Source organism: Chiloscyllium plagiosum, chromosome 25 (genome assembly GCF_004010195.1).
Source record: "Chiloscyllium plagiosum isolate BGI_BamShark_2017 chromosome 25, ASM401019v2, whole genome shotgun sequence".
Classification (NCBI taxonomy): domain Eukaryota; kingdom Metazoa; phylum Chordata; class Chondrichthyes; order Orectolobiformes; family Hemiscylliidae; genus Chiloscyllium; species Chiloscyllium plagiosum.
Genome location: NC_057734.1, coordinates 47,855,728 through 47,872,623, shown reverse-complemented (window position 1 = coordinate 47,872,623; position 16,896 = coordinate 47,855,728). Strand labels below are relative to the sequence as shown.

Here is a 16,896-nt window from a genome sequence, read left to right as displayed (position 1 = left end):
AGGTGGGCGGGAGTCCTGATTGTGAAAGTAAGCTTGGAGGCGGAGGCGACGGAAGAATTGTTCGATGTCACGGCGTGTATATCTCCTTCCCCACTGACCTATTGTACTCTATGCTACTCTCTCCCCACCCCCCCCCTCCTCTAGCTTATCTCTCCACGCTTCAGGCTCTCTGCCTTTATTCCTGATGAAGGGCTTTTGCCCGAAACGTCGATTTTGCCTGTCCTCGGATGCTGCCTGAATTGCTGTGCTCTTCCAGCACCACTGATCCAGAATCTGGTTTCCAGCATCTGCAGTCATTGTTTTTACCGTTAGATGCTGTTTATCCTAGAGTGCGCAGTGAAGGAGGAGGTATGAGGCATGGACATTCAGGACAGTGTCATTGGTTATTTGAGTGCAACCAGTATGTTGGACATTCCAGTTTCTATATTTTGGAATATTAACTAATTAAAGACTCTTGAGTTTTCAGTTCTGTGTAAAATAATAGAACAAATCAAGTACCATCCCCAAAGTTGAAGAAATCTGTACTTTGAGAATAACCGGGTAAACTGGAGTCCTTGGATGCCATGAATTCTGTCTAAAAAAACCCTGTATTTCTTTGAGACAGTGGCAACACAGGTTAATTGTATGAACCCTTATTGACCTCCTCTGTGCTCCCAATGATGGGTCCTCAAGTCCAATGGTGCAAATTTGAGCTTCTCTGGTATAAACTGTTTTATCTACCTACTGTCAAATCTGGTGGAGCTACATCAAACCTTATTACTGGGTCCTTTATGTCCTCTGAAAAAACTGACCATGACTTGTAGAGCAGAGATAAATCTGGTTCACTTCTCCACTACCAGCCACTTCCTTAAACTGCTGGCCCCTGTTCTCTCCACCATCTCCCCCAATATAACTGTGAGGAAGGGATGGGATTGTTTGTGCTCAACATTGGGGACACTCATTCTGCTGCCTTTGTTGCATCTCTCGCTTCGTCTTGCCTGTTAAGCCAACCTTTCCCAAGGCTTATTCCTGTCTTAGCATCGTACCTGCATCTAATACTAATTTCACTCCTATCTCTTCTCATAGTCTCGCTGAGATTAACTTGTCTTTGCAATTTGCTACCTGCTCCCTTGTCCCATTCCTGTGAATACACCGACACCCAACCTCCCTACTTGGTACCCAATTAGTTTCCTCATCTCAAGTACTCTACTGTTCTCTTTCAAACCTGCCATTATCAACCAACCCTATCAGACAAAACATTTCTTTCCTCTCCAAAATTCGTAAACACATTGTCACATTCTAAACCTCTGTCCCTGTTCCTTAAACCTCCATCACAAACCAAAAGCAGAAGTTGCTGGAAAAGCTCAGCAGGTCTGACAGCATCTGTGAAGAGAAATCAGAGTTAACATTTTGGGTCCTCAGAGGAAGGGTAACCAGACCTGAAACATTAACTCTGATTTCTCTTCACAGATGCTGCCAGACCTGCTAAGCTTTTCCAGCAACTTCTGTTTTTGTTTCTGATTTACAAATGTACAGTGCTTTTGGTTTTCCTTAAACCTCTATGTTTGGATTTTTCTGTTCTGCTTCTGTCCCCATTACGCAGAGTAATGGCTGCAGCCAGACACAAATGCCATTTGTTGTCATTATTCTCTAGGTTTTCTATGATAGTTCTGTTTCTTCACCTTATCATCATCCTTCAGTGCTTCTTCTCTATTGTCTAGACTTTGCCTTCACCTGGTTCCATTCTTTTCCATCTAATGTTAACCACTGGGTGTTCATCAAAGCTTCTCTTCCTGTCTTCAATCCATTACCACTGACTAGTGCAGATTTATCATAATGATACCTTGACTAAAAGGTTTCAGTGAAAGAACAGATTGCTCAGATGAGACTCGTATTTGTTGAAGAGTATAAAATTAGCAACTATGTAATTAACATGCTTAAGATGATTATAAGAGGTTAATATTGTAGATCAAAGTTATTCCAGAGAGAGAGTCCAGAGCAAGGGTCATATCCTTAAGATTCAAGTTAGGATGTTAACGATGGTGCCAGGAAATGCACCTTTACAAGAGGCCGTGGAAGTTGGGCCTACTCGCCACTGGAAACCTACTGAGACTTGGTCAGTTGAAAATGTTGATATTGAGACTGATATATTTTTGTTAGGTAAAGTTATTAAGGTTTATACAACCAAGACAGGATCATGGAATAAAGATGCAGACCAGCTTTTTTTTTTTGTTGAATGCTAGGACAGGTTTGAGGTTCAGAATGGCTTACTCCCTAATGGTGAGCATTGCTTTCTTGGGGGCAAGAAATATGACAGCAGAATTTCATCTCTGAAATCAATTGTCTTGCCCCACTGGAGTGGTGTGCTGGAAATCAAATTCTGCTGTTCTGAAAATTGTCACAAAAGTTGAAAACTTTATCCAAGGATGCAAAGTTTCCAACATAGCTGTCTGACAGACAACATGGACCAGATGTCTGTACTACACAGGAACTACCATTTGTTATAAATGAATTGGTCTAACCACAGGTACACAACTATGAACCGTCAACTTTAGATATATTAACTGCAAAATCTCATAGTTACTGGTTAAAGGCCACAACTTAGAGCAACTAATGAGGTAAAATAAATAGGATTTCTTTGGGCTTTAGGTATTTTATTGGAGAGAAAAACACACGAGCTGTCCTCTAGCAGTCTGAAGGTTTCTGCTAATATTGTTCACACCCATTAGCTGGTCAGCTGCCCAGGAACCAATCAGATAGTTGTTGTAAGGCCGATGGTCTTTGGTATCCATGACTGGTAGCAGCACCTCCAAATTGTCAGCAATCTGTTGTTGGCCTAATCTCACTTTGTACTACCTCCTGTTGCCAGCCCATCCACAAACCACCTCCCCCAATGCATGAGCAAAGCAGCAGTGTAAACACAACTTGCAATGAGCTTTAGTAATTTGCTTTTTAAAGTTGTAGCAATTTCTTCCACAATAATTGGTTTTGAAGTTGTCCTTTTCCTATTTCACTGCGTAATCAAAAAATAAAGGGAAATAAAAAGATATGGTCTTTACAGTATCCTGATTATTATAATGCTTTAATTTATATCCTAGAGCCTTCCTGTCCTATCTATCATTGACTCTTTCCATTATTTCTCTCTGTTGAAACCTCATCGTAAATTGAGTCTCAGTCTTCTGCAAAACTTTATCTTTGTGCTTCAAGCAGATTTCTGCCAGCTCATGTCTGCCTAATCAGTTGGCATATTTTTAAACCCTCCAGCCACGGGGGATGAATGCGGATTTCTCCAGCTTCCTCATTTCCCCTCCCCTCACCTTATCTCAGTCCCAACCCTCGGACTCGGCACTGCCTTCTTGACCTGCAATCTTCTTCCCGACCTCTCCGCCCCCACCCCCACTCCGGCCTATCACCCTCACCTTAACCTCCTTCCACCTATCGCATTCCCAACGCCCCTCCCCCAAGTCCCTCCTCCCTACCTTTTATCTTAGCCTGCTTGGCACACCCTCCTCATTCCTGAAGAAGGGTTATGCACGAAACGTCGATTCTCCTGCTCCTTGGATGCTGCCTGACCTGCTGCGCTTTTCCAGCAACACATTTTTAAGCTCTGATTTCCAGCATCTGCAGTCCTCACTTTCTCCACATTGGCTATTCACCCTATTTATGCTGCTCATAATTTTGTAAACCTCTCTAAGGTCACCTCTCAGCCTCCGACGCTCCAGGAAGAACAGCCCTAGCCTGTTCAGTCTCTCCCTATAGCTCAAACTCTCTAACCCTGACACCATCCTTGTAAATCTTTTCTGAACCCTTTCAAGTTTCACAATATTCTTCTATAGCAGGGTGACCAGAACTGCTTGCAGTATTCCAAAAGTGGCCTAATCAATGTTCTGTATAGCTGCAACATGACCTCCCAATCCTATGCTCAATGCACTGACCAAGCATCCAGAACCCCTCCACTATTCTGTCTACCTGCAATTCCACTTTCAAGGAACTATGAACTGCACTCTAAGGTGCCTTTGTTCAGCAACGCTGCCCAGGACCTTACCATTAAGTGAACAATTCCTGCTCTGAATTGCTATTCCAAAACTCAACGCCTCAATTTATCTAAATTAAACTCCGTCTGACACTCCTCGGCCCATTGGCCCATCTGATGAAGGTCCCATTGTTCTCTGAGGTAACCTCCTTCGCTGTCCACTCCACCTTCAACTTTGGTGTCATGTGCAAACTTGCTAACCACACTTCCTATGTTTACATTCAAATTGTTTATATAAATGATGAAAAGCAGTCAACCTAGCACTGATCCTTGTGGCATACCGCTGGTTACAGGCCTCCAGTCTGAAAAGCATCCTTCCACCACCCTCTCTGTCTTCTATCTTCGAGCTAGTTCTGTACACAAATGGCTAGTTCTCCTTGGATTCCATGTGACCTAACCTTGCTAACCAGTCTATCATCCTGGAATTTTCTTTTGCGCAGAACTATTGAGAAGGCAGGAAGAAAATAATTGATTATAAATTAGAGTGAATGAAACCCCTGATATTCATCCAGTTGAAGTACAATGGAGCAACTATAAATGTATATGGACCAGAGATTTATTGAGTAGTCTAAAATCCATACAGGTGCCTGATCTGTGAGCTTATCCTGGTGGATCCTATACTAAACCCATTTCGTGAGGTGTATTAATTAAGGATAATTAAAGAATGATGAGTAAATGGAAGATGTTCTATAAAAAGATATGATATCATTATAGGTGATCATTAACAGCTGAAGTGTAATGAATCTATTAAGTTTAGTATTTTTGTAAAATGAGTGATTTTGAAGGCTTAAAAGTTATCAATCTCTAAAATATTTCTGCATTCGCAAGTCTTTTAAATAATCTGTTTTTGTAAAATAACATAAGGGCAAAATATTTGTACATTAATATGGAATTGAAGAATTTTTTATAGTTTACAAGTTAAAGGGCTAGTTATTTCAGATCAGTGATAGAGTATCACCTCATCTTTTGCATTTAGTCTCATGCCTTGTTCTGCAGCAATAAAAACTTCATATGAGTAAAACTAAAGCAACAGTACATAGTTTGTTTTGTAAATTTGTGTCTGGATCTTCAAAAGGCATTTGATAAAATTTGACAAAGTATACTTGTTGACAAATTTGAAGGCTAAGGAACTTAAAGCACAGTACGTGCAGGGTATCAATTTGATTAAGGAAATTAAATCAAAGGGTGCAGTATACAGTTTTTTTAGGCAAGAGAGAATTATATCTTGGTTTTCTCAGGAGTCTGTGTTGGGAACATAGCTTTTTGTTATCAATTGGATATACTGGACATAATTTCCAGGTTTACTGATGTTATGAAACTTGGAAATATAGTAGAAATGAGGAGGATAATAGACTTCAGGAAGACTCTTCCAGGCGAGTGAAATGGCCAAAGGTATAGCAGATGAAACAAACATAAAATATGCAGTGATTCATTTTGGTAGGTAGGATGAGGAGGAGCAGTGTAATCCGCATTGTACCATATTAAAGAGAATTTGGGAACAAAGAGTCCTGGAATTGCAGGTCCTTGAAGTTGGTAAGGCGAGATCAGAAGGCTGTTATAAAGGATTCTTTGTCTTATTAATAGTGGCTGGAGAAAGACTTTTAAAGTTGAGCTATGATTGTAAGAACGAGCAGCAGAACTAGAACATTCAGCCCTGCGAGTTGCCCGCTATATAGTGCGATCATGACGGATCTGTTTGTAATTTGCATTCCACAATCCCACCTTTCTTCTTTTTTTTAATTCCACTGTCTAACAAGAATCTATTTACTTCTACAATAAAAATATTCAATGATCCGGGCTCCATCACTTTCTGAGGCAGAATGTTCCAAAGTTTCTTCTAATCTCAGTCCTACAAGAGCAGCTTCTAATTTTTAAACAATATCCCCAGGATCCTTGGAACTCACCGATGAGTATACTTCAATCAAATTACCCCTCACTTTCCTAAACTTTAGTGGAGATGAGCTCAGTTTACCCAACCTTTCTTTATAAGGCAAGCTGCTCACTCCTACTAGTGTAGTAATTATTTTTGTGGCATCTTGTTGAATATCTTATGGGAATCCAAGTATAGTCCATCTACAGGCTCACCTCTATCCACAGCGCATATTACTCCTTCAAAGATCTCCAATAAATTGGTTAAACGTGATTCCACAAAATCATTGTGACTTTTCTCAATTACCTTGAGTTTCTCTAAGTGCCCAGTTATAACTTCCTTCATGATCAATTCTAATATCTCACACATGACAGATTTCAAGCAAACGTGCGTGGTATTTCCTTTGTTCTGCCTCCCCCCTCTTCTTGAATAGAGGAGTTGTATACATACTACTTTCCACTCTGTTGGAACCTTTCAGGAATCTAGTGATTGTAATTTCACAAAATTTCTCTCTTTCTCTGTCTCCTGGTTTACAGCTGTTACTGGAATGATTTTGGTGGCTTCAGTCATAAAGAAAAGCTTATTATCCTTATTATCCACCATTCACTCTCCATTCTCATTCTATAGACCAGCATTCACTTTTCCTTCATTTATATCTGTAGAAACTCTTCCTTTCACATTTCTTTTACTTCTGAAATTCTTAATTTCCTCTTGTAATCTGATTTTTTTCTCCTGATTAACCTTTCAGCAGTTCTTTATCTTCTGACCCATTATCTGACCTGCCACTCACCTTTGCGCAATTGCATGATTTTTCTCAAGAGGCTTGATGTTTTCCCTAACTGCTTCAGTTAACCACAGAATATGGGTCCTCCTCTTGGAATTTTTCTTTATGTGGGAATATATTTATTTTGACATGTACCCATAACTCTCTGCTGCTGCTTCTCAATGATCTATCGGTAGTGTCTTAGGTCACTCAGATTTCGTGCTCTTTAAGTATGAATTATGAGTTTTCCACCCATTCTTTTTCAAACTGGATGCAAAATTCAGTCATTTTCTGGTAACTGCTACCTATGTATAACCTTGCTCTAAGGTCATTAATTAATTGTCACATTACCCAGTGCTAAATCCAATATAACCTGCTCTTTGGCTAGTTCCCGGACAGGCTGCTCTAAGAAACTATCTCGAAAATATTCTTTGAACTCATCTTCCAGGCTGTCATTGCCAATCTGATTTTTTTCCAGTTTACGTATAGATTTTAAATTTTCCAAGGTTATTGCTTTCCTTTTATCACATGCAACCGCTTTTTCTTCTTGTACACTCTGTCCTATACAGTGCTTACGTAAAACCTTTGAAAACACTGAATTGACCCGAGCTGGACTTTTGTATCTAATACCAAGCACTCCACCTGAAGAAGGATTTCAGTGTCTTGCAGAGGATATTGGAACAGATTTCCTGGAATGGTACTAGAGATAAGGAACTTTAGTTCTGGGCAGAGCTCGGAGAAGATGTGCTTGTCCTTTGAGCAGATAAGGTTAAACAGAAATTGTTGAAAAAGTAATGACCAGTTTTGATAAACCAATGAGAAACTATTTCCTCTGGTGGAAGAGTTGGTAACCAGAGGAGACAAATGTAAAGTAAATGGCTAAAGAATCAGTGATAGCATAATTAGATTAGATTCCCTACAGTGTGGAAACAGGCCCTTTGGCCCAACAAGTCCACACCGACCTGCCGAAGCGTAACCCACCCAGACCCATTCTCCTACATTTACCCCTTCACCTAACACTACGGGCAATTTAGTGTGGCCAATTCACCTGACTGCACATTTTTGGATTTTGGGAAGAAACTGGAGCACCCGGAGGAAACCCACGCAGACACGGGGAGAATGTGCAAACTCCACACAGAGAGTTGCCTGAGGCATAAAACATAAAAGAACAGAGTGGTTTGATCTGAAATACACATCAGCAGGACGCCAGGTCTGATCGATTTAAATCCACAGCAGATTCCTCAGTACTTTGGTAATGTCAGCCTGAGAGGGTAATGGTAGCCAATTCAATCAAAACTTTGACAGAAAATTGGATACATTCTTGAAGGGGATAATTCCCAGGCTTTGAGCAAAGAGTGGGAGTGAAATGAAATTGGGCAAATGGCTTCATTCTGTGCTGTACCATTCTATGATTCTAGATGAATCTGTGTGTAATTGCTTAAGCATTACTTCCAGGCAGTAACCAAGTCAAGTGATCCAAACAATTATGTGGCTTGTAGCTAATGTTTTGGGATGTTCCTTTGCAGGATGATCAATATTGGCTACTGCATCTTGATAGTGGGGATGTAAAGGCTCTTGCATGTTCATTATGATCAAGGTTCTTGTGTTTTTGAATCTCCACCACCTGTCCCCATTTATCCCCATTTTGAATCTCCACCACCTGTCCCCATTTATCCCAGCATTTGTGAAAGCCCTGAGCATCAAGAGGATGAATTTGGAAAAAGAAGTCAAAGGTTTCGGTATCATTTTTCGTGATCTCAAGGCATCTCAAAATGCTTCACTGTCATTGGAGTACTTTCTGTAATGTTGTTGTAATGTCAGAAAAATGGGAGTAAAGGGTCCTTCCATGAGGAAAGGAGAGATAATTACAGCAGTAGCTCAGCATTTAAATTTGTTGGAAACACTATCAGAATCTTCAGACATGGCTAAAATTCAATGGAAAATGAAGTAACTTGAGTTAGAGGCAAAACACAAGGAAAGGGCAACAGAAATGAAACCATTTGAATTATGATTAAATGCAGAAGAGAGCGAAAAGGAGAGAAAGGAAAGGAAGAAAGAGAGGGAGTTTGAACTTTGGAAATTGACCCTTAGGAGTTTAAAAATTCACTTCCTGAAGTAGTGAGAACTCATGTGGAAGAGCAGAGAGTTAAAACAGCAACATTGGCAGTTGAAATGGCTGATCGTTGAGTTGGTCCATAAATCAAAGGTTGGCTTCCAAAACCAATTTCAATCCATATGGGATAGAAATTGTGGATAAGAGAAACCCTCACATGGAAAGAAAATGATAGATCACGGTGAAGATTGTAAGGATAACTTACCACAGAGTAAAAAGGAAACCCTTGAAGGGGAAAGAGAAGTTAAAAAACTCCGGTGTTTTCCCTGCAATAAAGGAGGCCACATGAAATCAGTGTTGGTGGGTTAGAAAAAGCACTTGGAAGCCAGATGTAGGAAACCGGATAAGCCAGTGAATTTTGTTGGAGTGGTAACAGAAAGCTGCACCAGAATGTACAAGCTGGTTGGAGGTGCCAGAGCTGCTTAAACCATACACCTCTGAAGGTAAAGTTTACTCGTGTAAGCCAGGAGGAGCAGGTAAAGTGGTTACAATATTAAGAGATACAAAGATCCTCTCAATCTGTGATGCAGAAAGATGAGGAGATATGTACCTCTTGAAGGACTATTGCCAGAAAAGGTACTACTAACGGGAATTCATGTTGAGACAAGAAATGCTGAATTGTGAGAAGTGAGGTTAGAGTGTCCTCTAAAGAGTGGAGAAGTTATGGTAGGACGACTGGACAAACTCTCAGCTTCGGGAATACAACTTGTCCTTGCTAATGATATCTTTGATTCACTGGTAAGAGTGCTGCCTACTGTGGTTGAAAAGCCAATGGAAACTCTGGCAATTGAAATATTGCTGGACACATATCCTGGAATTTTTCCTGACTGTGTGGTGACAAAAGCATAAAGTCACCGGTTGAAACAGGAAAGATCAAAGAGTACAGATAAGAAAATTGAAGTGAAAATGGCAGAAACCCTGTTGGATCAGATGGTTGAGACAAACTGGGAACAGATAGATGACAAAGCAGATATCTTTAGCTCAGATAAATGAACTGAGTTACAGCGGAATGATGAAAATTTAAAGCAGTTGTATCAAAAGGCATACACAGGAACTGAATCTGAATATATCCCTGCATATTATCATCTAAAAAAATGATGTCTTCCTGAGGAAATGGAGACCATCACATGGAGGCTGATGACAAATGAGCAGAGGTTTATCAAGTTGTGTTGCCAGTGGGTTATAGAGAGGTGGTGTTGTGAGTAGCACATGAGCTACCACTGGGAGTTCATTTTGGAGTGAGAAAAACTCAGACTTTTGCAGAGATTGTTTGGAATTCATATTATTTAATTGTCATCTCTGTATGTGACAACTATTCAGTAAAGGATTGATTCTGTCTTTCTCAGTCACAGATAAATTCCATGAAAATATGCTTCATCTGGGTTGGGGGACTTGAGCTATAGGGAGAGGCTGAATAGGCTGGAGTTGTTTTCCCTGGAGAGGGACCCGTTATAGAGGCTCATAAAATCATGAGGGGCACGGATAAGTGGTGGAGGCTGGTACAATTACAACATTTTAAAAGGCTTCTGGGTGGGTATATGAATAGGAATGGTTTAGAGGGATATGGGCCAAGTGCTGGCAAATGGGACTAGATTAGTTTAGTATATCTGATCGGCATGGGTGAGTTGGACTGAAGGGTCTGTTTCTGTGCTGCACATCTCTATGGTTTATTGAAGCCATTCTGCGGGATGATCAGTGTTTCACATCCTTTTTAATCTTTCTTGACTGACATATTTCCTGTTCCAGTCAGACCCACTCCATGCTGCTGTTCTTAAACAATAATGATCTGCACTGAGGCAAGGTTTCCCTGGCTCCAAAACTGATGTACTGGGGCAGTTCTGTCCTTGTTGCATTGGTAGAGATGACCCCACCACCAAAGATATATTTCCCTCCTAACCCCTATCAGTGTTCTGGAGAGACCATTCCCTCGAAGACTCCCTCGTCATTTCCATGCCCTGCCCACCAGTCCAATCCTGTCACCTTGCCCTGACACCGCAGGAAGTGCAAAACCTGCACCCCCTCCACTCCCCTCATCTCAGTCCAAGGATCCTTCCACATCTGTTAGAAATTTACCTGTACCTCTACCAATGTCATCTATTACATCTGTTGCATCCGGTATGGTCTCCTGTATATCGGGGAGACAGGATGCCTTCTTGCGGATCGTTGCAGAGAACATCTCTGGGACACCTGCACCCACCAATCCCACCACCCCATGGCTGAACACTTCAACTGCCCTCCCACTCCCTTCAAGGACATACAAGTCCTGGGCCTCCTCCACCGCCAAATGATTATCACCCAACAACCGAAGGAAGAATGCCTCATATTCTGCCTTGGGATCCTGCAACCATATGGGAAAAATGTGGGTTTAAAAAGCTGGGCTAACTTGAGAATGTACTTTAAAAGAGGTTCTGGGATTTACATATCAAAGAACAGAAACCAGCATATTCCATTATAAAAGATGAAAGTTTTAATCTAAGATTGTTTACTGTATCACATCTCCATGACATTGGAATCTTTTGGCTATAAATTCTGTGAGCATGATCTTAACCTCCACAACCACCTGATGAAGGAGCAGCGCTCCAAAAGCTAGTGCTTCCAAATAAACCTGTTGGACTATAACCTGGTGTTGTGTGATTTTTCACTTTGTCCGCCCCAGTCCAACACCGGCACCTCCAAGTCAAGTTCTGGAAGGCCAGTCTTCAGTACGGTGGCACAGTGGTTAGCACTGCTGCCTCACAGCGCCAGAGACCTGGGTTCATTTCCTGCCTCAGGCTGACTGTGTGGAGTTTGCACATTCTGTAGGGGTATCGGTGTGTTGCGCTTCGGCGGGTTGGTGTGGACTTGTTGGGCCGAAGGGCCTGTTTCCACACTGTAATGTAATCTAATCAAATCTACTATTGTTGGAATGTTATCAGGGCCATTGCCTTCAGCTGTTTCTTGATATCACATGAGTGAATTGAATTGGCTGAAGACTGGCATTGGTGATATTGGGGAGGAGGCTGTAATGACAGCTGTTGCAAGAGTGCCGAGTGATGTGCTTGCCTCCCATCCGAGTGAATGGGAATGTTTGTGGAGCTTCCTTTCCCAATTAGTTGTTTGATTGTACACCATTCAAGACTGGCTAAGGTAGGACTACAGAGCTAAGACCTGATCCGTTCGTTGTGGAATTACTTGGCTCTATCTATCACTTGCTTCTTATACTGTTTGGTGTGCTGTTTGTAGCTTCATCAGGTTGATACCTTATTTTTAGGTATGTTGGTTCTTGCTCCTGGCATGCCCTCCTGCACTTTCATGGAAACTCTGGCTTGATGTTAATTGTGGAACACGGTGATGCCAGGCCATGAATTGCAGATACTTCAGAGTACAATTCTGCTGCTGCTGAAGGCCCATAATGCCTCAGGTACATCTACTCCAAAGTTGCCAGATCTAATCGAAATCTATTCTGTTAGTACTGTATACGTGCCACAGAACACTAATGAGGAAAAGCTCTTTGATATCATTGCAGAGTTGTTCCAGGGTCCTAAAGCTCTTGAGCAACAGATGTCACTGCTCTACTAAGGAAAGGAATGTGACAGAAAGTAGGAACCTGTATGCCTGTTAGTCTAACATAGTTTTGGAATTCTTTCTGAAAGTACATATGCGCAACATCTTTTCCAGCATTCTGCTCAATTTTCATAGTTAGCTCATCAAGACATCAGGTCAAGTTATTCAGTCAGACCTTACCTTCAGCAAATCCCATGTAGGTAAACCTTTGATGAATTTGTATCTTTCCATGTGAAACCCATGAACATGACTTTCCATACCTTCCCTATGGTGGATGTTAGACTGACTGGCCTGTAGTTCCCTGGTTTAGCCTTCTTGTTTTGTTTGCTAAGTAGTATACATCAACAGACCTCATGTCTTCTTGCATTAATCCTGTGTTCATTGCGAAATGAAAATTGGTGATGAGTGCTTTTGCTTTCTTCATTCGTGCCTTTTTAGCATGCATTCCATTTCACAGAATCATCGAGTCCGTAGAGTGCGTAAAGAGGCCATTTGGCCCATCGAATCAGCACTGACACTCTAAACAGCATCTGATTCCTTTATCCCTGCATTTATCATGGCTAATCCAGCTGGCCTGTACCTCTCTAAACTCTGCAGAGAAGTATAGCATAACCAATAGACTGTGGGAAGAATCCAGAGCATCCGCACAAACCTATACAGACAGAGGGAGAATGTGCAAACTCCACACAGTTGTCCAAGTCTGGAACTGAACTCAACTCTCAGGTGCTGCGAGGTAGCAGTGCTCACCACCCAGCCACCGTCCTGTCCAATTTGAACCAGTTGACTTCATACCTTTCAGTAATGCTTATCTTTCTAGCAATACTTCACTATTAGTATCCTGTTCTTTATTTTCCATTTGTATAGACATTAGCTGCTTTCTTTGTGAATGCAGATGAAATATTCATTCAATACTTTTGCCAGATCCTCTGCTTCAATAAGTTTTTTTTTCCCTTGGATACTTAATAGTCCTAACTCTTCCCCTAGCTGAACACTGCCACTTAAATGTGTCTAAAATGTTTTATGGTTCACTTATAAGTTGCCTCGTAATATTTTCTTGTGTTCTGTCTTTGCTCACCATATTATCTTCATCAATTCACTCCTCTACTTTAGAAAATCTTCCTGATTATTCAGTGAATCTTGCTCTTGACATTTGTCATGGGCTTCCTCTTTCTATTTAATTTAACACTTATTTCCTTTTGCTTTAAGGATACATTGTCTTTGGACACTTTTTAGCAAAACATATTTAGTTTACATCTGATGAATGATCTCTTCCCTAAGTACCCTAATTGCCCTGATAACTGCTTTACTCTGAATTTTCCAGTCTACCTCCATTCGATATCTTCTGAAAATAACTGCAATTCACTCTAAGAAGGGCTTATGCTCGAAACGTCGATTTTCCTGCTCCTCGGATGCTGACTGACCTGCTGCGCTTTTCCAGCACCACACTTTTCAACTTTGCAATTCACTCTAACCCAGCTGAGCAATTTTGCCGCCTTCATATGCTGGTCTTTTTTCATGATTTCTCTAAACTAAGTTATATTGTGCTCACCATTTGCTAGATTATTTTTAACTATAACACATGCTACTATTTCACAGAACAAGGACCAACTCTGCTTCCTTCCTGGTCACAATGGACCCTCATTGTTTACTGACATTTCCCTGAAAATGCATGTCAGATATTTCTCTCCTTAGGGTATTTAGGAAAGGGATAATCATTATCACGCTGTTTTCAAAGTTTGTGTTAGAATACTGAAAGTTTTCTAATATTAGAAGTCTTATTTTGTTACTCTCCTTTGAAATTTGCCAAAAGAATCTGTTCATCTATCACTTGCTCATTATCTATAATGGGCTCCTTTGTGTGTAACATCTTTTCCTCTATTCCTCAACTGAAGGCAAATGGATTAACATTGTCATTGTTTCTATTTAGCTCTGTAACATAAATAATAATTAAATCTTCCATATACTCTCTCCACCCACACTTTGTCCTAATTTTCCTAGTCTTTTGTCCCTAAATGAATATTAAGCACACATTGCTGGCCTTGTTTGAACCGTGCCTATTACACCCACCTCATAATCCCATGCTGCAAATTGTGTTTGCAGTTTATTAATTAAATCATAGACAATGACGTATATACAATTTCATACTTCCCTTGTATGTTTTGCCATTTTCTCAGTTTGGCCCCTGTGATATTTGGAACTTCTTTAATTTTTATCACTGTTTATTATCTTCCTGATTTCTGACCTCTGATCTTAATTCTGCTGCTTTTTTTGTTTCTGCTTCCCCTTCACCTCCCAAATTAATTTAAAACCATCAACTATTACTTTCACCACTTAATTAATTTTTTCTGTTACTAACTTGATTTGTGGTAACATTTACTCTTCCTTTTAAAAGGTTGCTAAGATGAGCAAAGATTATTACTTGAGCACATTTAACTCGATCACCCAAACTAAGTAACAGAAAGGTGGGATATGCCAGTCATCTTAGTCCCTTCAGGACATCTCCTTCAAGAAATGAATACAGTTGTGCATCTCAAGTTTAGTGACAGCTGGGAGTCTTGGGGAATGATAAAAAGCAGAAACTGAGAAATGACCCAGTAAGCCAAACAGTTGACCAATACCATGCATGCGTGCGTGTGTCTGTTTATCTGTGTGCCTGTCTGTCTGGCTTTCTCTTCCTCTTTCTCTCTCACATCCCTGAAGGAGTGCTCATGATAAATGGCAGCAGTAACTCCTGACCGTTTCATTGAAAACAAAAGGAAATAAATGTTAAAATAAGATAGAACGAGGAAGTGTTTGAGTGATGAACAATGATTTGATTAATGTATATTCTCCATCATTTCACAGATTGGTTCTTTAGGCATGAGTAGTCTGAATTGGATTTTTTTTATCCTGCCTCACCACTTTGTCTTCGCCAGTTTCTTTCTTGAGTTATTGCTGTCACATAGAGATGATGGCCACTTTATTTCTGTCCACCCTAGTTCAGCTGCAGCATGCGTTTTCCCATTGGAAGCAGATCAGTCGAAGCTCAGTAATATTACGAGACAAAATGAAGGCTGCTGCCCAACACTATGGACAGAAGATTATGATGAAGTGTCTGTTGTCCTGGAAACAGCATCATGCCTATTATTTGAGGGCAGTCGTGAGTATAAAGAAATTTTTACGAGGAAACTACATGTCAAAGAGAATCCAGCAATTATACTAAATTACACAGTCAAAATTTGAGATTAGAAATTCAGCTTCGTGGGACGTCACTGAAATTAGTTGACCTGTTATCTCCTTACTGATAGTTTGCTGACAGAACACTGTCTGTAATTAAAGGCTGGGGACAGCGGGGATGCTATAGCCTTCATTGTATAAGCTTCAGAACACTTCAAAATCTAACAGAACGCTTTTAGCATTTTATTTTTTATTTCCAATTTTCTCTGTGAAGGGAATGCACCATCTGGATTCAACAGGCATTGGCGGTCACTGTCTCTGAACATGAGCCTTTGATTTGTGTTTGACATTGTGGTGTGGTGTAGTTTTTGGGGGTGGTGGGAGGGGGGATGGGGGTGACTGTGTCCCTCTTGCTATCCTTATTGCTATCCTCTGGACTCTGACACTCTTCATGCTGGATTCTGATTCTATGGACCATTCAGTCCCACTTGTTGCAGATCAATGGTACAGCTGCATAAGCGATGCATGTAAGGGGCCTGTGGATCGGATTATTAAACTGGCCAGCTGTAGGGTGTTTATGTGTAAGTAGACTTGAGAAATATGAAATTATTTGTTGGCTTATTATGGCTAATAATAGTAACAGATTCCCTGTAATAGCTAGTGCGATCTGTGCGTACTCTGAACAGTCAAAATAGAATCGTAGCCATTTCTTCTTGTTCAGAGCTGCACAGCAATTAAATGATCAAAGTTCCCTGTGGAATAATTTCAACCTCTGCTCCTGACACTTTGACAGTTAATATACCTTGTCAACCCTCCAGCCCCAAGCAATTGAGTGGAAACAAATATCTTACATTTTATGGACCTTCTGGAAATACATTGTTTCAAGATTAAAGAACTTGCATTAGTTGAGCAGCTTTATGGTCACTAAGCACTTCATAGCCAAGGAATTATCCTGGAAATTAAGGCTCATGCAGCAGCCAGTTGCACGTCTGGAAGTTGCAAATAGCTTTGAGATATTGAGCCAGTTAATTTGTTAAATGAGAGGTGGATTTGGCTAGGACACTGGGGTAAGAAAACAAGTCTGCTCAATAACAAATCATGTGCACGATCTGGATTTACAACAAAAGTGGGTGGTATTGAGACTTCCTACAATACCCTCCATTATGAATAAGTTGCTGGCATTCTCTGGGTTTACACATGAAAAGTGGTCACTTAAAAGCTGCTCACTACAATGGAGAGAAAGAAGGAATCTTTCCCACATTTTTGATCCATGATATCCAACAATAATGATTTTTGTGATGCTTGTCTGGACTGTTGTAAAAGAGACCGATGCAAACTTCTTGTTCTTGATTGTGTTCCAGTTATTGCAGCGACGTGGAGATTGGTTTCAAGCATTGCGACTTTATCGATGCTACTTTACCGACTGGAAAGTAAAAGTA

At 40.7% G+C, this 16,896-nt stretch overlaps 1 protein-coding gene across 4 annotated transcripts in view; it reads left to right on the top strand.

Moving 5' to 3' along the window:
• Positions 1-16,896, top strand: part of sfi1 (SFI1 centrin binding protein) — a 134,830-nt gene that overhangs the window by 81,248 nt on the left and 36,686 nt on the right. For all 4 annotated transcript variants that reach the window (XM_043716109.1, XM_043716110.1, XM_043716108.1 and 1 more), the window contains 2 exons: positions 15,280-15,440; positions 16,819-16,893. In XM_043716109.1, the coding sequence (XP_043572044.1) occupies positions 15,280-15,440; positions 16,819-16,893 (236 nt within the window). The remainder of the gene's footprint in view (positions 1-15,279; positions 15,441-16,818; positions 16,894-16,896) is intronic.